Source organism: Sander vitreus, chromosome 8 (assembly GCF_031162955.1).
Source record: "Sander vitreus isolate 19-12246 chromosome 8, sanVit1, whole genome shotgun sequence".
NCBI lineage: Eukaryota > Metazoa > Chordata > Actinopteri > Perciformes > Percidae > Sander > Sander vitreus.
In genome coordinates this window covers 5175087-5198322 of record NC_135862.1, presented here as the reverse complement: position 1 = coordinate 5198322, position 23236 = coordinate 5175087, and the positions used below count along the sequence as shown (strand labels likewise).

The 23236-nt window shown below is 42.2% G+C and overlaps 1 protein-coding gene across 1 annotated transcript; it reads right to left on the bottom strand.

Moving 5' to 3' along the window:
- Positions 1-1515: 1515 nt before the first annotated feature.
- LOC144521654 (D(4) dopamine receptor-like) lies at positions 1516-22635 on the bottom strand. The gene is made up of 6 exons (XM_078256211.1): positions 22499-22635; positions 22058-22174; positions 13701-14085; positions 11347-11459; positions 4889-5475; positions 1516-1730 (listed from the first exon to the last, which is right to left on the bottom strand). The coding sequence occupies exons 1-6, from the start codon at positions 22633-22635 to the stop codon at positions 1516-1518; spliced, it is 1554 nt and encodes a 517-aa protein (XP_078112337.1).
- Positions 22636-23236: the final 601 nt, after the last annotated feature.

Here is a 23236-nt window from a genome sequence, read left to right as displayed (position 1 = left end):
CGCCCTCCTGTGCGCCATGGATGTCTGAGCCTCAGCAACTACAGAATCACAGGCGCTATTACATTTTCTGTGCCGATCTTTTTGTTGCACAGTGAGTAGATATTTCATCTATGGGAAATACAGAGGTTGACTGAAAGTATTTTCCAAGTGGATTTTTCATTCATTTCCCGTCCTCGTGTTTAACAGAGGTTAAGTAGCCTGCAAATTAAACAGTTAGTAGTGTGAAAGATGTGAAACATTATCCACATAAATGATCAAACTTTTATGGAGTATTGGCGGATACAATTGTTTTTTTCATAGACAACGTCACAGACGTGTGCCAGTAAGTGAAGTGGAAACTTTATTTTGTGATGTTTGGTGATTTTCGGCACTTTTCAGTTAGAATTCGCCACGTTACAGAGCCAGAAGAGACTTTGCGGACGGCCCTCACATTCTCACGTCAAGTTAATTCTTTATACATCACAAAGGTTCCGTGAAAACCAGCGTACGCAAGCTTTTCGTGCGTACGCAACGTTTATACATGAGGCCCCAGCTGATTTGATTGACGTGGCGTTGGGAGGTGAGGTTGCTGTCGAAAATAACTGAAGTTGCAGATTGTTTGGGGAAGGCTCAGCCCCCTAATGATCAGTAAACTCCTCCAATTATATGAAAGATGGGAACATATTTGGCTGCAGCCTTATTTTGCACTGTCAAACTGCATAAAGTTGAGTATACAACATTTCCAAACATCTCATTCTCTGGTTGATTTGACCATAATCTTTATCAACGCCCTTTCATTTCCGGGATTGTTCAGGTGACGCTAGATGTCCCTCTTTTTGGCTAATTTCGGCCGGATGGCCGTCACCTTCGGCTTTCTTTGTGTTGGCGTTCTAACCTCCGGTGGATCCATGAGGACTATGGTTAACTGCTCCTCAGATCTCTGCAGGGTAAATCCAGACAGCTAGCTAGACTATCTGTCCAATCGGAGTTTTCTGTTAAACGACTAAAACAACTTTTGAACGTACACATGTTCCACCAAAACAAGTTCCTTCCGGAGGCTATTTTGCAGAGGCACCGTCATTGTGTCCGGTGATTAGCGCCGCCCAAAACAATTGTGATTGGTTTAAAGAAATGCCAATAAACTGGCAATGCAAGACTAATTTGACCCCAAACAGAACCTTCTGAAACTGACCTGATCTTTAAAAATCAGCTACCGTTTTTCTGTCTACGCACAGACCATAAAATCCAGCATTTTTATTTAAACTTTTATTCTGAAAAGATGAATTTCAACATATAAAATCAGTCTTTGTTGGTTGTGTGATGTAGTTGTTTTGCTTTTCCTCTGAGTTTGTTCCTCAGCTTCTTCACAAGTACACAAAGCTCAAACAAATTTTGCTGTCGTCACATGTAGAAAAATAAAAACCTCACAGAGGACGAAAACAATGGCCAAGTACACAGACTACAGACAATAAATCAACAGTCGGAAGTTGCAGCTGAAAAATTGTCCATGCAGCAGTGGCAGCGGCAGCATCGCCATCAGGCGTTCTTGGAGAAGCAGCGATGCAGGAACTTTTTGAAGAAGTTCCTGAACTCTGTGTTGAAAACGGTGTAGATGATGGGGTTGAGAGCGCTGTTGACGTAGCCGAGCCACGTCACCACGCTCATCAGGGCTGGTGGGACATGGCATCCCTGACAGCGAGCTCGCATCGTGTGGAGGACAAAGAAGGGAGTCCAGCAGAACAGGAAGGCACCTGCACGAGAAGAAGAATCAGAAGAGTCCCTAAGAGTCTACAGTAAGACAGAAACACCAAAAACCTCACTCAATTTTACCAACATTTAGATAAACCCTATTCTGAATGGTTAGATTTACTAATGAAACAGAGCGTCACCAACCTACTAACTTACTAACTAACCATACTAATTTATCTATTTACCAGCCCACTAACTGCATCCAGCCCTACTCTCAGGATGAATTGTTAAGTAGCTAAGGAAGCAGAGCTTCACCCACCAATTTACTTTCATACTTCACAAACCTATGAACTACCTGCCAATAACCACTGGTAGGTTACCCTTGGGATGCCATCTGAATGGTCAGATAAGCTAAGGAAGCAGAGCTACGCCTCCCTATTTACAAACTTACTGTACTTACCAATCTCCCAACTCACCTACCAAGGTCATTTTTTTTTTTACAGTTTCAGCAGTGATCCAGAATGAAAAACTTAATGGACAGTTTGTTGCTTGGGGTGGAGCTGTGGTAACAGTCTACATTTTTATTTTTTTTCCTTTTTAATTTGTTTGTAATATACGGGAATTCTGCAGAATTCTGCGACCGCAGATTCTTTGTGGGCCCTACTTTGTATCTACCTACCAACTCACAATTTACTTACCTACCCTTCTACAAAGTTACTTACCAACATACTTACCAATATACACAAACTGACCGACCAATCTACCAATTTGTTGCCAAGTCAAATGAGATAATGAGGCAACTTGAGCTCACCTACCAAGTTACTTACTACAAACTAATCTACCTACCAGCCTACCAGCCTGACTTCCCCACCAGTCTGCCAACTTTCTATCCATGCACCTACAGACCTACTTACCTATCTACACACCTCCCAATCTACCTACCTTCCTATATGACTTCTAATGTAAGTGATCATGTACGTTTTTCCACAGGTAGCAGAAAGTAGATCAGTGGTAGTTCAGTATAATTTGCTGACAGCCAGTGGCAGAGTTGTAAGAATATTTCAGTATAGAAAACCAGATCAGAGTTTACTCAACAACAAAGAACTGCATTATTTTATCTGATTCTATTAATGCAGATTTGCCAAATCTTGCATTGGTAAAACTATTTGAAAATGAGTTATTTTCTTTATATAGTTAAGCCTTGCCCTCGTGTCACCTGAACTGTTAGGTGAGCTAATGAAGCAGAGATGCATGAGAACTACCTGCACGCTGAAAATCGTGTGTGACCGAGCCTTATGTAATAATTGGATTTCAGATTAAAGGGGCTGCAGGATTAGCTGCTATGTGCTAAAGGGAATCACTTCAACGTATTAGAACCAACACTGCTATTAATAGGACGACCTTTTCTAACTGATGTGTTAGTGCCTCTGAACAGACATCAGAGGTGGAGGTGTAGCATTCAGGTACCCACAGTTCACACTGTATCACTATTCATGTACGTTTTTTGGGTTAATGGATGGATAACTTTTTATTAAATCTTTTGTAACTCTAAAGTAACTTTGCGATTACTAATCTAAATGTCTGGGAGCTAATGTTTGTTCCATGTGAGACCAAACACAGTCATGTTTACGCACTGACACGTAACACTTTGCATTAAAGTTCCTAAACTCTGATTTTTTTACTAGGAGTTGATATCAGTTTTGTGTCTTTGAGTTCAGTGAACAAACTTGTCCAGGATGTGTCACACTTGGCAGACAATGTGTGGATTAAGACACCAACTAATTTTAGAACGTAACAGATTACTTACTGACCATCACACAGTATTTACATTGCAGTCACTAAACCTTTTAAGACATTTTGGAGGAGTTGCCTTGTTCGCTGTTTTACCAGGAGTTGATCAGTTTTGTGTCTTTGAGTTCAGTGAACACATTTGTCCAGGATGTGTTATATTTGACAGACAATGTGCAGGTTTAGCCACCAACTAATTTTGGAATCAACCTACATTTTCCGCCAGATCAGGTCATTATGACTGATTTAATCAATCATCAATCTTGCTGTTAGACGATCGGGTGGATTTTGGTCAGCTTTGAGTTGACTGTGCTGTGATGGAAATAAAACAGACAGATTGTCTTTGTCTTCCAACCGACTGCAGCTTCATATCCTTTTTTTTCTTCCTGCTTTCTGTGTGAAATTGGAATTTGCAAAAAAGTAATGCTGCCTTTCATCTTTTTGTCGTCATCGTTAAAGACATGGTCGTTGTGTTTGAACATTCAGAACAGAGCCGTGGGCAAAAAAAGGCTGGCGAAGTGAGAGTGCACCATGACCGGCAGCTCGCGGTGCTCTGTACCCAGCGCACAGTCACCTATTCTGGGTAACTAGACCACCAACTACCGCTGACCTGACATTAGCTGAGGCATTGTTAAGTGAGCTAGCGGGCAAACGACTGCTCTAATTCACATTAAACTGAACATTTCCATTGATGGCGAAGTGAGACAAGGTGAATGGGACTTCTTTGGGACTATTTATGTGGACGTTTCTATCCTCATTCATCTCGTTTCCTTCTTGCACAGCCGCTGCAGTTGACACACCTGTAAACACAATGTTATATAAAATAAACAATAAATACAGAAACGTCCACATAAATAGTCTCAAAGAAGTCCCTGCCGGTTGTGGTGCTTTGTCAGGTCAGCGGTATTGAATATTGTATGTGGGGTGCAAATGTTCCACCAAAACAAGTTCCTTCACAAGACTATTTTGCAGAGCAACCGTTGCTTCGCTCGGAGCTTAGCGCCGCCTTTCTTGATTGTGATTGGTTTCAAGAAAACAACCCAGAGAGTTGTTTTCTCCTATTCCAGAATGCATCTGTGGTGTAGCCAGACCTTACTCGACAGCACTGTTGAGATAGGTCTGACAATGTGAGACTACCAGAAATGTTGCTGGAGTTATGACCCTTTATGACTGTTTCCTTTCTCCGTACACTTTGAAAGCAGGTGCAGTTGTGCCAGAAACCCCTGACTCTACAGCGGCCCGAGGCCCAGAGCTCACCACTATATTGTGAGATCGCTCAGTGTCAACTTGTGGCATTCATCAGGCTCACAATAAGTATACAATAAGCTACAAGTGTTGCTGAATTCTGGATCATTTAATCTAGTTGCCCAGTTTATTGGTAGTCCAGTCTTGTGTGGTAGGGATAGAACTGCTTAACAGGACGTGAACTCACCCACAACGACAGGAAGCACCTTCATGGCCTTCCTCTCCCGGTTGTTGATCTTGGCCGTCTTCCTCCTGCGAGGGTCGGGGTTGAACTTGATATCTGTGAAGCTGACGGTATGCACAGGGCCGCCTCTGTACTCTGAGTGGAAGGGCTTTTCTGTGGACGGAAAGGTGGACGGCTCATCCAGATTCTCCGTCAGTTCCCTCTCTATGATGGGCGGCAGCGGCGGCGGCAGCGAGGCCAGCGGTGGCAGCGAGGCGGCGGCCTCCTGCAGCTTGCGGCAGGCCGTGATGCTGTTCTTCAGCTTGGCTTTACGTGCGTCCTCCCAGCGCCGCAGGCCGCGGAACATGCCGCAGTACAGCAGCAGCATGATGGGACACGGGATGAAGAAGGAGCACACGGACGAGTACAGGACGTAGTCGTCGTTCTCTAGTTTGCACTCGGTGGGGTCGCGGCCCGGCACGTTGTTGATGCCGAACATGATGGGTGAGGCCACCGCCAGGGCCATGATCCAGGTGGCCGACAGCAGCACCGCCTGCCGCAGGTCCACGTGCTTCCTGTTGTAGGCGAGAGGGATTAACACGGCGATGAACCTGCAACAAGTGAGAGACATTTTAGAATCTGCGGCCCCTGAAATGACAAACTGACAGCCCGTGATACATTTTTTGTTCTTTAGAATGATTTAGATATTCTTAAAGGTTTAGTAAAGCTAAATGTGCAGTTTGTCCTGAGGGTGGCGCTAGAAGAAAAGTCAAAGGATCATTAAAATCGAAAACAGGTTTCATGTCTTCTTGCCTTCAGCGCGGGCGGGACGCTACGTATGGTGCTCTGCGTACGGTGCTCTGCGTACGGTGCTCTGCGTACGGTGCTCTGCGGACGGTGCTCTGCGTACGGTGCTCTGCGGACGGTGCTCTGCGTACGGTGCTCTGCGTACGGTGCTCTGCGGATGCTGCTCTGCGTACGGTGCTCTGCGAACGGTGCTCTGCGAACGGTGCTCTGCGGATGCTGCTCTGCGGACGCTGCTCTGCGGACGCTGCTCTGCGGATGGTGCGCATTGTTGTCACGAACCATCTTGTCTTTCATACTGATTACGGTCAGAGCGGCTCAAAGAACTTCTTCTCTCCTGTAGCCAATCATTGTGCGTTGTTATAAAATGTTGGAGGCCCTCCGCAGACCCTCCGCGCCCAGGTCGCGTTTGTGTCATATCGCCGTCCGTACCGCGCCGAGCGTGCTGAATGCAAGAAGCATGAATCACGTTTAACGGGTTCATCCTCTGGTGAGCAGGAACATTATGAAGTCATTTTAGGACAACCTGAATGATAGTTTGAGTGGATAAAACACTATTTTCTTCAGCAGGGGACACTACTGAAGAGCTTTTCTTTGTGTTGACACCTCAACTCAAAAGTAAAAATAAAAAAATAAAAACGGTTTAAAATAACATAAAATACAGAAATAACAACAAAAATAACAACATAAAATACAGAAATAACCACAAAAATAACAACATTCACCTTTCATTATCTTATTAATTGCAACCCTTTAAAAGTAATTAACTTGAATCTTGACAGAATCAGAGCACTCTTCTTTCTTTGCCGTTCCCAAATTAATCAGATTCACAGAGTTTTTATTTTTACACCAGAAAATATAACCTTTCACAGCCGGATCTAAAAAAGTTAATGATACTTTCATGCAGCAGTTAATAATGTTAGTTACGCTTGTGATTGACCGGTCAAAATGTCCTTAGTCATTTATTTAATTCTTTCTTTAAATAGCTAGTCCCATTGAGATGAAAATGTATTTTTGAAGTGACACAAAAGAGGAACAATGAGCAGGGACAAAAACACAGAGTATTCGTCATAAATAACCAAAAAACTATTATAAGGGGTATTCAAAATGTCAGTGCTCAAATGCTTGAGTTAAATATTTAAAAATATTGTAAAGAAATGAGAGATTTTCATCCCAACGGTAACAGTACTTTAAAGCCAGTCTTTTCAAGTTCTGCTTGGTACAGATAAAGAGGTTTTAAACATGTAGTAAACATTGTAAGTTGAGTTTAGGCAACAAAAATACTTAAGGTTAAGGTTAAGGTTTGGAAATCATCAGGCATTGGCTTAAAATGAGTCACGTAAAACTACTGAATTGAGATCGTAACTGCGTCATGAACTCCGGAAAAGTCGGTTCATTTCATACTTTGTCACTTCACTTCCTCATTTGCTCCCCCGATATTTACTACAGCCACGAGAGGTCGCTGCCTAACAGCCAACATACATATGGGTCGTCATGTGCATGCTTGCACAATCGACCTATACGGTCGTTTTCTGGGTGAGGACGGTCTGAATGAGGACAGCCAAAATGGCATTATAAAGGTTTGCACCAAGATTAATGGAGTTCAGCAGAGGGACTTAGGCTCCCTTTGGGAGAAACAGGTGGCTGAGAATGCAAAGAAAATGATCAGCCAACCAGACTGCATACAGAGTTCTCTATAATGCCTTCGGGCCGGCAGTATAATGTGCCTCAGGGGAGAACTAATCGCTATTCCAAGTCTTGTATTACTTCTATCAGGCTGCTCAACACAAACAATGCTCATCTTAAACAATGGCTATCACAGAGACTATAGGACATATTTTTATATTGATTTATCATTGCCTTTATTTATTGTCTGTTATGTATTGCTTTTATTTAATCCTTATAGTTATTGTAACCTGTCCCCATATCTTTTTAATATGTTTCCTCCGGCATCTTTAACATTTTTTAACTACTGTTTCCTGCAAATGAATTGCCGATTGGGATTAACTAAAGTGTCTGAACTGAGCAAAAGATGTACTTCTGTCTGACCTCTTTAACTTTCAAGAACAAGAAATATGAATGATAGTCTGGCTCAGGGGGCCCCCCCTCAGCACCTGGACCCATGGTCCTTCTCAGTAATCCATCCCTGAATGACAGCAAGTCATCAGTCAGTTTGCTTTTAAAAACCTTCAAACCTGCAGAGACACCAGAAGCCTGTGGACAGGTGGACTCTCTGCAGACCATCGGGATCTGTTTCCTACCATGCTCCCTTTGAATTATTCAGACTCTTAAACCTCTAACTGCTGCCGGCTGCTTCAAAAAGCTTCAGATCATCACCATTAGTCTACGTTAGCGTCACTGCCGCCATCAGTCTCAGATGTAATCATATTTATCTGGAGTTGGGACACCAGATTCGAGCAGCAGCTTCGAGTTTCATCCTTCAAGATCAGCCGAGAGTTTGGATAATCTCATTGCGTCAATCTAACAAGACGCATTCCTTCATTTGAGGCTTTAAATTGTTCAGATTTTTCTTCTTTTGGAGCTTTTACAGAAAAACACAAAAGAAGGTTATCGTCATATTTCGACATGAGAGTGAACTGTGGTATGATGTCTGCTGTTTGGTGGAGAGCTGAAACGTCCTCAGGACTCTGGTTTTGATAATCAGCTGGTTGACCTGGGACCCTAAGGCCGATTTAAAGCTCCGGTTATGTCACGGAGTCCGTGAGTTACGACTGAACTTTGACCCCTTCCTTTTAATCACCTGCACAGAGTTTACTCTGATATTCCTGCAGGACTTTTAGGGTTTGTTTGTGCTGCAGAGCTGTGTCTGAATCATTTGCATCTTCCTCACTACTGCTAGAGGAAATTCACCGTGATAAAAACAGTTTGCTCCGGTGAAACATTCGGTCAAATCTAGGGACTTTTTTTTAGGTGTTCTGGATGAATTTGTTGAATTGTTTTTGGTCATGCTAGCAAGACGGTGGTCGGTCATTCTCCCTCTATAATTGTATACAAACATTCATAGGTCTCCAGACGATAAATCCTGACATTGGTGGTCTCCAGACTTTTCCACTGATCTTCAACTGCAGATGTAGATATGTACCCAAGATGTCGAAACTTTCCATTATATTCAATGCATGACTTGTCCTCTATGCCGAGTTACAGACGTTGATCTGAACTGCTTCCATCTGCTGATGAACCAATGTATTAGCATCAAAAAAATACTTAAAGTACCAAAAGTAGAAGTACTCATGCTAAATTGCTCATTTCAGAATAATATATTACTGGATCATTACCTGCAACGCTTTCTCGTGAATGGGTTTGTACGATATCGTACGAAAAGATTCTTCAGACATTTCCTTTAGCGCCACCATGAGGTTGTAATTTTGTGGTTTTGAGTGAAATTTCTCCCCAATTGTTGGATGGTTTGCCCTGAAACTGTTCTAATGAATGTCTTTGTTGAATTTTTGGATCATTTGTTTGTTTGTGTTTTCTCTTTCGGTTTTAGGGTCGGCAACTGGCCACTTCATTAGGTACGCCTGTATAATGTAATGTAATCCAATACCAAAACTCTGCCATGAATTTTACTTCTATGAAGCTTAGAGTTTTCCAGTTTCTGTTGCCCAACACTGTCAGAAATGTATAATTCTACTTTAAGTTTATCATTGAGGTTGTAGTGGGTGGCGGTGTTATACCGGAGTGCATTAAATTGAAAGATGTTTCTCATAATCCACCCCTTTTTTGAAGAAACAATTCGCACATCCAACAATTCTTCGATGCAGGTGCGTTGAAAATTAGACTTGAAAAAGAAAGATTTGTTTCGGCCCCTCTAGACCTTCGTTTAGAGTTTGTTTCAACCATTGAAAATACTCGTACGTCTCTTCAATAAATGGTGATGCTGTCGCAGGAGCAGAGTGCGGGATCTTCCTGTTTCAAGTCTAATATTCTGCCCTTGTCATGCATGGTGTGGACAAAATATTTGGAGAAACACCTCTCAATATAATGCAGTTTAGTTCAACACCACTGCGAACTACAACTTACAACTAGTCCAATGTGTGGGAATTTCTAGCGTTGAGATCGTATATCGCAATCAACTCTCTTGCACCACGCAGTTCAGAGTACGTATTACAGCTACGGTAGCCTTCACGCTTCCATATCCTTTTTCTTTTTCTGGACGAAGAAGAAGACTCCTGTCCCTGAAATTTGGATTTTGAATACGTGTGGTTCTCAATGTTTCCTTCTTCAAACTTTCCGGGGCCGGGAAGCTACGATACCCATTAGCAGCATTAGCAGCAGCTGTGAGTTTATCATGTGACAGAGAAAACATGAAAGGCGGAGCAGTATGTCCTGCATGTCCCTTACCGGCTAACATATTTCAAGATGGTGCATGAATATGGAGCATCTACCCCAGTTCATGCAAATGCAAATGTAACATTTCAAGCCAATAGGAATACTTGGAATTGATGGTGGTGGTAAATATTCATAAAAAGTACAAGTTTACAAACAGGCAACACAGATTTTGATAATGAACAACTACACACGTTACACACTGGACCCTTAATAATAAGTAACATGTAGTTAAATTAATACTTCTGTCAAGTGTCAATCAAAACTAAACATTATTATCTTTGTAAAGGCCGAATTCATGGCAGAGTTGATGTATTAGATCACATTTGATTATACAAGTGTACCTAGTCTGGATTAACCAAAGTACATTTTCAGGAAAATTGATTGGATGTCCCTCACCTTCCGCTCTCTGTGTTGCCATTGTCTAACTCTGTTCGCTTCAGGAAGCAAGAACAAACTTCGAGCTAGCAAGCTACACACTGAAAATGATAAGTTTTGAAGAAAACATTTGGATCGTGCAACAATGCAGGCCTGCTTGGTTCTTTCGGGGAATGATTGTAAAGATTTACAAAGAATATGTTTACGGCATTTACTCTCTAACTGGGACATTTTGGGACCAATCGGCGGGATTCCTGTGGTCAAAGCACACACGGTGATACACTGGTAAGAGCAAATGACGTTTAACCATGTACCCAGCTAATTTAAATAGCTCAAGTTACTGTACTGAGCCACCGTCACTGCGTCTGGAGATTAGCGCCGCCCAAGACGATTGTGATTGGTTTAAGGAAACGCAAACAACCCAGAGCGTTTTTCTCCTATCCCAGAATGTATGTGTGGTGTAGCCAGACCTTACTCCATAGCGCTGTGGAGATACAGCTGGCAATGCAAGACTAAAGTGTGCCTAATGACATGGCAGATGAGTGTATAGGATATACAATATATACGTAAGTAAGATTTTGGATGCAGGTCATTGCTTGTAACAGAGTATTGTATCACGGTGTGGTATTGGTACTTTTACTCAAGTAAAAGATCTGAATACTTCTTTCACCACCTCCACCACTTTTCTTTTACTACAATGACTTGTTCAAACCGCTTAAAAGCTTGCAGCACATTCCAGGTCAAAGATCAGACATCTACATTTGAATCGTGTTTTCACAGACTGACCTGCTGGGTGTGTGTGCGTGTGCGTGCGTGCGTGTATATTAGTCTTGAATATTATAGTTAATGTGTCATCTTTTCTTGATGTTTGTTTGGGTGGGTGGTGATGATGAACATTAGGGTTTTATTGATCATATTTGTGTGTGTGGGGGGGTGTTTAGTTGAGCACCGACCTGTCGACGCTGATGGCGCAGAGGTTGAAGATGGAGGAGGTGCAGAGCATCACGTCCATGGTCATCAGGCCGTCACAGAGGGTGGTGCTGAGGGTCCACACGCCGTCCTGGAACTGAGAGAGATACACTCAGTACATCTGCTGATGAAGACTGTGTGATTAGGTCAAAAGCCCCTGAAGAAGCCAGTAAGTGGACCTTGATTGAGATGTTTTTTTTCATCTCTTGTTTCTTTATTATATATTTATAATGAATAAATGAGATATACAGTATATAATATAGTTAAGTTTTTGTGGTCAAATGTGTGTTTTTACAATAAAAACATAAACAAGTTCAGTACAAAACAAACCAACACAAAGTTACACAGAGAGGATAAAAGAACAGACATAATTAATCAAGGTTTCTATTGTCATCTGTGGGGCTCCCTCAGCTGACCCTTGAACCTCCGGAGCTGAGCTGACCTCTGGAGGAATGTGTCTGCGACTGTGTTGGACAAAGACTGACTGTGTTCAGACTCAAGTGTTCAAAGTTCATCTGAAATTAGATTTTATGGATGAAAAAAAAGTTGTTTTTCTGCGAAAGAATAGTTTTAGAGTTGAGTTATTAAATGAATGAGGGCAAAATAAAACAAAATAGACAATTTAAATGTCTGCTGCTGTCGGATGAGGTTTTATAAAATCACCCGAGGGTCAGCTGGAGTTCAGAGTTAACGGTTAAAGGGACAGTTCACTGATTTCAAACCCGCCTCACTAACATGTTTTTTTTTTTTTTTTTAAACTGAGACCCAAAAAATGGATGGATGGATGGATGAATGGGTGGATGGGTGGATGGATGGATGGATGAATGGATGGGTGGATGGATGGATGGATGGATGGATGGATGGGTGGATGGATGGATGGATGAATGGGTGGATGGGTGGGTGGGTGGATGAATGGGTGGATGGGTGGATGGATGGATGGATGGATGGGTGGATGGATGGATGGATGGATGGGTGGGTGGGTGGATGGATGGGTGGATGGGTGGATGGATGGACAGACACACTGACACTCCTCTGGATGGATGGACAATAATTATAATCCCGATGTATTATATTTTATACTGAAATGTACCATTCTGCAGAAAAGTTTTTGGTACTTTAATTACGTATAACTACAGCAACCTGTATCTCAAACAAATGTTTTTACCCAAGTAAAATTATGAATGCTTTTACCTGAAGCACAGTATTTGTACATTGTGGTATTTATGTTAGCACAATGTAATGTTTAATCACACTTTGATGAACACGAATCCATCACAGCAGATGTGTAAAACAAGGTGCGTCAGGTTCAAGTTGTTATTGATCCCATGTGCACTAAGAACTTGTAATTCTAACTTTCTCCTTGTTCATCTCAGATCTTTCTCTTATCCCTGTTCTTATTGTTTGTTTTTTTCTCATCACTTGTAACGCCCTCTATTGGGTTTTTATTTTGTTTATGTTTTTAATTTTGCCTTGCTGTGAAAACAATTTCCTCAATAAAAGTTTGAGAACAAAACATGCAAATGTACTGTGTACTTGTTGATCTGTGTGGTTTAAGGGATTTGTAAGGTGTAAAACCCTCCAATCATCCCCTGACCGAATGACATGCCATTCCTTAAATAGCCCCACATTTTGATTTAAAGTGACAATTTTTGTGATGACTTTCATGCTGTTTGGGGTTGATTTTAAGAGATTTGTAACCCTTAAACCCACTTGAACCAAGCAGATACTTCATAAAACACATAACTTATATATAATATATATAAATAATTAATTGAGTTGGAAGAGATCAGAGGAAACAGAGAGGAAGCGGTTTGAGTGTCTATGATAAAGAGCTAGCCTATATAAATTAATGAATTATTATCCCATCCATCCATCCATCCATCTTCATCCGCTTATCTGGGGTCAGGTCGCGGGGGTAGCAGCTCCAGCAGGGGACCCCAAACTTCCCTTTCCCGGGCCACATTAACCAGCTCCAACTGGGGGATCCCGAGGCGTTCCCAGGCCAGGTTAGAGATATAATCCCTCCACCTAGTCCTGGGTCTCCCCCAAATTATTATTATTATTATTATTATTATTATTATTATTATTATTATTATTATTATTATTATTATTATTGTTTTAAGGATTAAGAATCCATTACACCTGCTGCAGAGACAGACAGCCCTGCACCTGGACTCTGAGGACTCTGTGGGACCCCTGGAACAGAGTGGGGGCCCCTGGAACAGCTCTGCACGCAGCTGTAAGGTCAACATTTAAAGTAGAAAGCAGCTGCCTCACCTGTAGCTATACCCAAACTAATATTCCCACAGACGGACAGTGTGTTTCCGTCTAATCTCACCTCGGAGTAGACGAAGAGCGGCAGCACAAGCACCGCGAGCATCAGATCCGCCACCGCGAGACTGACGATGAAGTAGTTGGTGGTGGTCTTCAGCGCCTTCTCGGTGAACACGCTCAGACACACTAGCAGGTTCCCGCAGATGATCACAACGATCAGCAGCACCCCGAACAACAGGGCAGGCACGTTGTGTCCCCCAGCGGCCGCCTCCGGAGCCGCCGCCGCCGCTGCCGCTGCCGCTGCCGCCGCCGCCGCCGCCGCCGCCGCCGCCTCCGCGCTCAGGTTGGCCGCCATCTCCGCCGCGGCTCCTCCGCTCCGTCCCGGTCCGAGCCGCAGCAGCGCGGCCAGCGGACTCTCATGAAGGCCGGGCCGGACTCTGGTCCCCGCACTGTGGTCTCATCACGGTGTCAGGGAGACTCTTAACAGACTCTACTTTGGAGCTTCAGAGTGCTCCCGCTGCGCACTTTACGCAACAAAATCCTCCGCGTAAAAGATGGTGGAAACAGGTGGAGTTTTTATTTCCAAAATAAAACACGCATCTACACCCTTAACTCATAATTGCTAAACAGGTGCTGATGAAGTTGCGTCTGTCCTCTTGAGAAAGGAACATGTTGTGTCGCGAAGATTGAAAAAATCAAAAAGCGCGTAAAATCCTCAAATCATCAGAAGGTTGGAGAGGAAATCCAAAGTGTCCTCTGTTAAAAGCTCAGGTTGAAGAGTGACGACCAGCGTCGCTGCGGTCAGACCGCGGTGAGTGCGTCGGACTGCGGGTGTTTTCAGCTCCGGTGAGTTTACCTGCAGCCTGACAAATTAGCCGATTAAAGCCGCTTATCAGCTGCGCTTTACAGCGTCCTTCAGTCCTTGAGCTGCAGCAGGAGACAGTTTGTATATCTGTCTGGCTGACGCTCTGCCTGCCTGCCTGCGTGCGTGCGTGCGTGCGTGTGTGTGTGTGTGTGTGTGTGTAATAGCCACAATTTAGGATCGTAGGCTTATAGTCACAGAGAGTCGCAGCAACAAGCAGTGAAATAATTAATATAATTGAATGTGTACAACAGAGGCTATGAACCAAAATCCAGTTGAAACTGCATTATGTCACGTTAAAGATGTAGGCCGAGGTATTTTAATGGATTTTTCTTTATGAAATGATAATACATAGACTATACTTGTTTTCACTTTGGTTTAGTTTTCAGTCAGATCTTAAGTAGGCTGAAAGTAGAAACACTCAAGTAGGCTACATATTAGCGTTTGTACCCGTTAAGATAGATAGATGGATAGATGGATAGATAGATAGATGGATAGATGATAGATAGATAGATGGATAGATAGATAGATAGATAGATGGATAGGATAGATAGATAGATGGATAGATAGATGGATAGATGATAGATAGATAGATAGATAGATAGATGGATAGATAGATAGATGGATAGATAGATGGATGGATGATAGATAGATAGATGGATAGATAGATAGATAGATAGATAGATAGATAGATAGATAGATAGATGGATAGATGATAGATAGATAGATAGATAGATGGATAGATAGATAGATGGATAGATGATAGATAGATAGATAGATAGATAGATAGATAGATAGATAGATAGATAGATAGATAGATGGATAGATAGATGGATAGATGATAGATAGATAGATAGATAGATAGATAGATAGATAGATGGATAGATAGATAGATAGATAGATAGATGGATAGATAGATGGATAGATAGATAGATGGATAGATAGATAGATGGATAGATGATAGATAGATAGATGGATAGATAGATAGATAGATAGATAGATAGATAGATAGATAGACAGATAGTTAGATAGATAGATAGATAGATAGATGGATAGATAGATAGATAGATAGATAGATAGATAGATAGATAGATAGATAGATAGATAGATAGATAGATACTTTATTCATCCCGAGGGAAATTTTAGGCATCCAGTAGCTTAGACAACCATAACACAACAAACACACAACAAACCATAACACAAAAGACAGCAGCCGATTAAAGAGACCACCTGTGCATTATTTTCTTTGTCTTTATTTTTATTTATTTATTTTTGTTGGGGTTGGGGGGCTTTTTGGGCTTTATATGATAGGTGGATAAAGACAGGAAAGGGGGTAGGGAGAGGGAGGGATGACATGCAGCAAAGGGCTGAGCCTTGGTACATGGGGTGCACGCTCTACCAGGTGAGCTGCCAGTGCACCCCCTGCGCATGATTTTCTACTAGATTTTAAAATTAAAAATAACTGTGCCAGTGGGGTTAAAGAGTGTCAGAGTAAAAGCTTTGGAGAGGTTTGGAGGCTAAAACATGTTGACATGTTTTACAGTGTAGAGTGAAGGACTGTGGGTTAAACTGAGCAGAGAGCTACAGGGTCAGACAGGAGGAATCCCCCCACCCCCTCCTCCCCAGACACAGACAGCCAAACAGCAGGAATCCTCTGCTGCTGTTTACTCTCAACATATTTATTATATATTTTTTTTGAAATATGTTAGGTCCATAAGTGTTTGTGTTATGTGGTGAATGTGAAAATGAACTGCTACCTCCTCTGGCAGCTCTAGCCACTGAGAAGAAATAAGCGGAGAAATCAGGCCAATTAGAAAAGCTGGTCAGTCTGACGTGGTGTTGCCTGAGCTCACTATTCATGAGCTCGCCCAGTTGTGCTGAGTAAAGGATGCTGATAGCGAGGCTCTCATTGGCTAGCTGTTAGCCAATCAGAGTCAAGCAGCTTAGCTCGTTGAATATTAATGAGAACTGGCACAAATCGAGCTGAGTCTTCCTGCAGGCTTTCTATACCACGCTAGAATGGCTAGAAACAAGGTAACCAAGGCATTTTTTTCCACAAAAAATGTTACAGAGTCCATAGTAGAACTTCAGACATTACCACAAAGTAATGAAATACGTGTGGCAGGGCACCTTTAAACACATCACAGCTAGTCTTAAACATAAATACAACAACGTTCTAGTAAACTTTTTTATGCTCCTGTTTTTAAACCTGTTTTTCAATCGTGTTTTACTCTGTTGCACTTTGGGATTGCTTCAAACAATGAAAATTTTACATATAAAATATATCATTATTATTATTATTATTATTACAACAGTACGTCCAAGGAAGGTTAAAAATCCAGGCCAACAGGACTTGGTTAAAGGTGCTTCGAAGAAGTTTTGTGTCTCATCCGCGAGATTTCTTCAGTTCCGACTTCAGCTAGTTTGCCTCTGTGGGCTTCCTTCGTGAGTGCTCCTGGCGGTTGTAACTAGAGTCATTATGGTCGTTGGAGGCCAAGTCGTCCATTCTCACTTGAGGCCAAACGTGAGCGTTTGTTTAGTTTACTGGGAAGAGTTGAAAAGGACAGCATTGAAACGTCTTTCCAGCACCTTTTAACCAAGTCCAGTTGCCCTCGATACTTTAACCTTCTTTGGATAACTACTTTTAATATTTATTTATTCACCTGTTTTGCGCTTTTGCTGATGTTTGCACTGAGGGGACGGCATCCAATGGAATTGTACATGTCCATTGTCACCCCAGACACAAACTGTTTGAGCCCCTCCCCTTCTGGCAAGAGGCTGCGGCCCATCAGGACCAAAAATACCATCAAACAGTTTCGTCCCCTCTGCAGTCAGCCTCATCAACAAGGCCCCGCACCCCCACTGACTCTGACTCTTAACCCCCCCATCCCTAGTTACTACACTTTGCACTAACCTTCATCCTGGACTATACATCTGCCCATTGCACATACTATATATTTCTTTGTGTTCTGCACTCAACCCATTCAGCCTCTTATCTCTTATAATAAACAGCTATTTTTGTATATATTTGATTCTGTTTCTGTATTGATAGTTTATGTCTTATAAATGTTGAACATGTTTGTTTGTGTATGTATGCACCTATCACCAAGGCAAATTCCATGTATACAGGGTAACTCCTGTGACAATAAACTCCTTTCTGCTTCTGACAATAAAGACTATTCTCTTCATCACCTGGATGACTGATAACATTCACAGACATACAACTGTATAGCCTGGAAATCCAGACCCAAATCCGAAAGATTAAGGGTCTGGCACTGAGTAATGAAAATGGCCCAACTCGAGGGGCGGCACCAAGCATGCATTTGAAAATCTCACTGCACGCAATTGGATAACACTACGACCAATCACAACAATACACGGGGTGACGTATCCAGAGCCCAGACGCTTAGCTACCAGCGGAGCTAACTGGTAGATTAAACTCTTGCCGTATCCGGTCGGCAAAACAGCAAAAACGTCCTTCTTGCAAAGGAACGATTCGAGCGCCGTCTTCTGTTCCTCTTTTAGATAAAAAGCCAAGTCTAACTCGTTCATTGTAGCAGCCAAAGCCGTCTCTTCATCCGTAGCCATCTTGCAATGTTTACTAATGACTTTGATGTCGCAGCGCTGTCGGCATCTGTTTAGCTCGCCTCTGGCCCGCTTATATCAGATACACCGATGTGATTGGTGCAGCTCGGCTACAAGGGCATAGTTAATGAGCATTATTACTGAATGCCTGAGTGACTCGCTGAGCTAATTCAAAGTGTGCTCTCGCGAGAACTCTGGATTTCCAGGGTAACAACTGTATGGTTCATACAAAAAAAAAGTATGGTTCATACAAAAAATTGGATTTTGTTTTTAACTGCGTACTTACAGAAATATTAAAGGTTAAAAAATAAACATCTCTGGCAACAGGAGGCTAAAAATAGTCCTGATTCCCTGAGGGAAACGGTACTGCCGGTTCTCCTCTGATCCTTCCTTTTATGTCAATCAGGTGTATAAACGGGTGTAAATGAGTCTATATGATTCAGATTCAGAGTGTTTGGCAGGACGTCAGAGCTCAGCTGCTGCTTTAACTCAGTCAGTCAGAAACAGCCACCGCCGTTGGTCAGACTGAACGTCGGAGCATCAGTTTGCCTCTCAGGAAACGAGCTGAGATCATAGGAACTCATCAGTTTCCAGGTGACTGTGTTATATATATATATATATATATATATATATATTTTTTTTTATCATTGTCTTGGTACTAATGATACAGAGATCATCTTTAATCTGTTAAACTCACATCATTGCACTGTTCAAACATACATCTCAAACGCAAAGTTGAAACACAAGTCTTTGTGGAGAAACTCAGTACTGATGTCGATTAAATCTGCTAATCGATTAGTTGAAGTGTTAGTCGACTAAGAATATATATATATATATACACACACATGCTATGCTATGAAGCATAGAAATGAAGTGGCATCTGAGTGAGTTCAGTTATTAAAGGAAATAGTGTTTTTTATATCTGAAATACATCTGAAATTGTCTGAAATAATAGTTTTTCAGTCCAAAAGTATCAAATTTAATAACAAATATCCTAAAGGGATTTCACCTAGAAAAGTTTTTTTTTAACATTTAGAACATCATGTAGGAACATAACATGTATACAGTTAAGCAAATAAATAAATGAAATGTGATATTTTTTTAAATCCTCTAAAGATTGTACAGAGTCTGGTTGGTGCAGTCACAAATATCTTGCAAGTGGGGTGGGGAAATTTGGATTCATGACGTCAGTATTTCTACAATTAGAGCAGTGCTGTGAAGGAAACTAACTTTGATACATTTTAATAACCCTGTTATCCTTTTTTTATGAATAAAAAAAGTGATGAAATAGCAATTAATGCCAGTTCTGTGTTTGTATAAACCACTAAATCTGGTCAAAGTTTCCTTTACAGTGTTGCTTAGTCAGCCAGTATGTTCAGACTGCTTTCACATGTTCTATCACTGGGATTGACTGCCCTAATTTAAGGATCCAACAGATGCTTCATCATCCTCTTTCTCCTCGTCCTCCATCTCATCCCTCCATCCTGACCCTCCTGCCTGTGGCTGAGAGCAGAAGGAGCTGAGAGTAGAAGAGAGGGAGGATCATTGCTGTGATGTACTTCCTTTTTGACAACAGCTGCAATGTGAGCGTCATTGTTCACCTTTAGTTCTTGTAACATGGTTCTTCCCAGAGCCTGAACTTTAAAGGAATAGCTCAGATGTTATGAAGAAGGGTTGTATAAGCTACGTCTCCATTTGATGAGGCAGCGGTCGCCCAGCAACTCTCAATTCAATTCCATTTTATTTTATTTCAAATGCAATATCACCATAAAACATGGTCTCAAAACACTACAACAGGGAATTCAGTAAAAGTCAGGATTAAAAATACAAAAAAATACATTAAAATCATTGCGAATATATAGGTACATAAAAGTGAAATAAAAAGTGGTACATGGGTAAAAACAAAAGATAGAGGAAGTCATAATGATGGTCCATAATGTTTGGGGAAAAAAACGTTTTGAGTTTTGATTTAAAAGTGGTGACAGAGCTGGCTTCTCTGACATACAACGGAAGGTTATTCCAGAGGTGCTCGATTAGAAAAAGCACGGTGGCCGGCCGATACCTTTTTGACCCTAGGAATTTCTAAAAGACCGGTACCCAGGGAGCAAAGTGGTCGTGCGGGGGGAATAGGGGTTCGGCTAGGTATGAGGGTACAAGGCTTGTGTTCTTAGAGGGAAAATGACAAATCTACCCATGGGAAGGGAAGAGGTGAAAACTCTGAAGTGTTACACTGATATAAATAAGACTTATTTTTTAATTTAGAAAAACCAGGGACGGAAAGGGGACTGAGTACCCAGGGCCCAAAAATATCCTAGAATGAATAGCTGTGGATGTGGGGAGTGGCCCATGGAGAATGCCTTTCTAAATGGACCAGAATTTTGTGCAAAGCCCCTGAGAAAAAACAATCAAATCTAAAGTTTATTAACAGACTGAATTAGTTCATGAAGTTTGCTCCCAGGAGCTGAAACGAAGCCTCCTGGTTTTAAATTGAATATGTGTTTGTGTTCAGGATGATGATGGCATGGTTCATCAGAGAAACCTCACTCAGGATAATGAAAACAAAGTGTTTTCTTCTGTGAATCGTTTCGACGACGTGAGACTGTCAGAAAACAGACGACCACACCGCCCTGTTTCATTTCACTGAACATGTTTTAATTTGTGGCCGAATGTGTATCTGTACATGTTGTCAAAGGACTTCTGGAATGCCCTCAAACATCTCAGTAGGATAGAGGGTAAATCTGCGGCATAACAAGAACTTCAATTAAATGAAATGTACTTCCTGACACACGTCCAACAACCTGTGAGACAGAGGACAAAACTCCAAATGGCACTGAGTCTTTTATTTTGGTAGAAACGTGTGTAAAGCACAGGAAGCCATTGCTATTGGAAGATGAGATTTATTTTGTGAATATTTAGTTAACAGATGACCTTTTTAGGGTTACTGAAATAAGTCACATATTTCCATTAATTGTAGCTTCAAAGTGAATTCTGTTCCTTGACTTAACAAGGGAGCTATCTAACCTATGTTGTAACCTGCCTGTAATTCAGTAACTGTTACTGAACTCATTGTACAGTTTAACAACAAAACTAAACTCTTTAAATATTACTATGTTTTTAATGTTGGTTTTGAGCGGTATGCACCCCCACTAACCTGGAAAGCGTAAACAGTAATGTTAATGCAGCGTGTCGGAAGACTACAGCGTCTCTTTTTTTGTTTTTTTTTGTTTACAGCGTCTCAGGTCAGTGTGCCCAACGCTATTTTCCGATAAACTGTAGCTGTCATATTTCATGGGACCTGCGTGAGTGCGATTTTCATGTTCCAGTTTTTCAGCCTCGGAGGGGAGAGAGAGCGGCTGACTGTTCGAGCCGTGTATAATTACGACTTTATGACATTTCATAAACAGCTGATGGAGCGGCAGTGCGCCGCTGCTACATGCATACAGCGGAAACCCTGCATGTGTACGTATGGTGTTGCTGTTTCGCGATGTAAATCATGCGGTGCCCGAGTGCATTTGACCGGCATAAAATCGGCATATGTCACTGAACGGCAGGTCGCCGGTCATTTCCATTGGCCAATTCCGGTCACCGGCCGGTCAATCGGTGCATCTCTAGTTAAAACATAATAAAATATATGACACACTGGTATCGGATCGGTACTCGGTATCGGCCGATACCCAAGTTCAGGTATCAGACTCGGTATCGGGAAGCAAAAAATGGTATCGGGCCATCTCTAGTTAATAGTTAATGCTAACAATAACTAGCGTTACACTATATTTGTTTTTGTTTTATCAGTCATCAATAAATCAATTTCCCATCACTTAAATTATGTTTTTCCTTTCCGAGTGTCTCCGTTTTACCAACATGTGTGCAACTCCTCTATTTCTGCTGTTGCATTGTGGGACAACAGGACAACCCCTGAAGCCTCCTAACGGACCACTGTAGCCCGTGGAGCCCTAGAAACTTCTCAAGGATACCTGTAACCGCCTGTGGACGCCTTAGACGAAGTAGTTCTGTCCCTCCTCCGTGAAGACCGTGTCAAAGCTCTTATTCCTGCCCCAAGGAGTGAGGAGCGAGGAGCGATCTCTGAGGAGCTATAAGCGAGGATACACGAGAGCAGCCTTCCTGGAAGCCGTGCAGCTGAAAGCTGTTGCTAACACCGCCCATACAGCTGACTAATTCACGTGACGCTTCAGAGGAAACGTCTCATCTCTCTAAAACACATTTCCTTGTTTGCTCTCTCCTCTCGTGATTTCCTCGCGTCTCTCCCATGCTTCATCGGTGGGACGGACTAAGATGCGAGGAAGGGAAGCAAGTGGAGGGGCCGGGGATGCAATTTAAGGGCATGGGATGCAGCCATGGACCTTAAATCCACTTTGAAAACTTCAAGAACCGAGAGTCTTTTAAAGCAACCCTACCCCCTAAAAATCTCTTCTTTGGGGCAGCGGTAGCTCAGTCCGTAGGGCCTGGGAACCTGGGTTGCCGGTTGAAGTCTCCGTACGGACAAAGTATGAACCGTGGACTGGTAGCTGGAGAGGTGCCAGTTCACCTCCATGGCACCAAACCCTCAACTGCTCGGGGAGCCTTTAATGGGCAGACCCCTCACTCTGACATCTCTCCATTAGTGCATGTTTAAGGTCCTGTTTGTGCATGTGTGTATTTAGGGCCTGTGTGTAATGTATAATATATATCAACAGGGTGTAAAAATGTAATTTTCCCCCTGGGGATCAATAAAGTATCTCTTCTTCTTCTTTAATTTCACACAGCTGTAACCTCTTTAAGGACTCCTGAAACCTCCTAGAGGATTACAAACCTCTTTAAGGATCCTAAGAACCCTCTCAAGGTCCCCTGGAACCTTCTCGACACTCCTATGGCCCCCTCAATGACCGTAGAAACGGCCTCACGGACGGCTGTAACCTCTTTAAGGACCCCTGGAACCTCTAATAATGTTATTAGCATTCTGGTCTTCTTTATTAACTGCCTCTATTCATGTGTGCCTACAGTATATGTGTCGAGAACTTTTTAACCGTTTTTACTGCGAGAAGTTCTCTGCTGCCACTTGCTGGTCATTTTTAAACATTACAGCAACAAAAACAAAACTGTATTTCCCTTTTTCTTTTTAATATTTCATATGTGCACATTTTTCATAGACCACA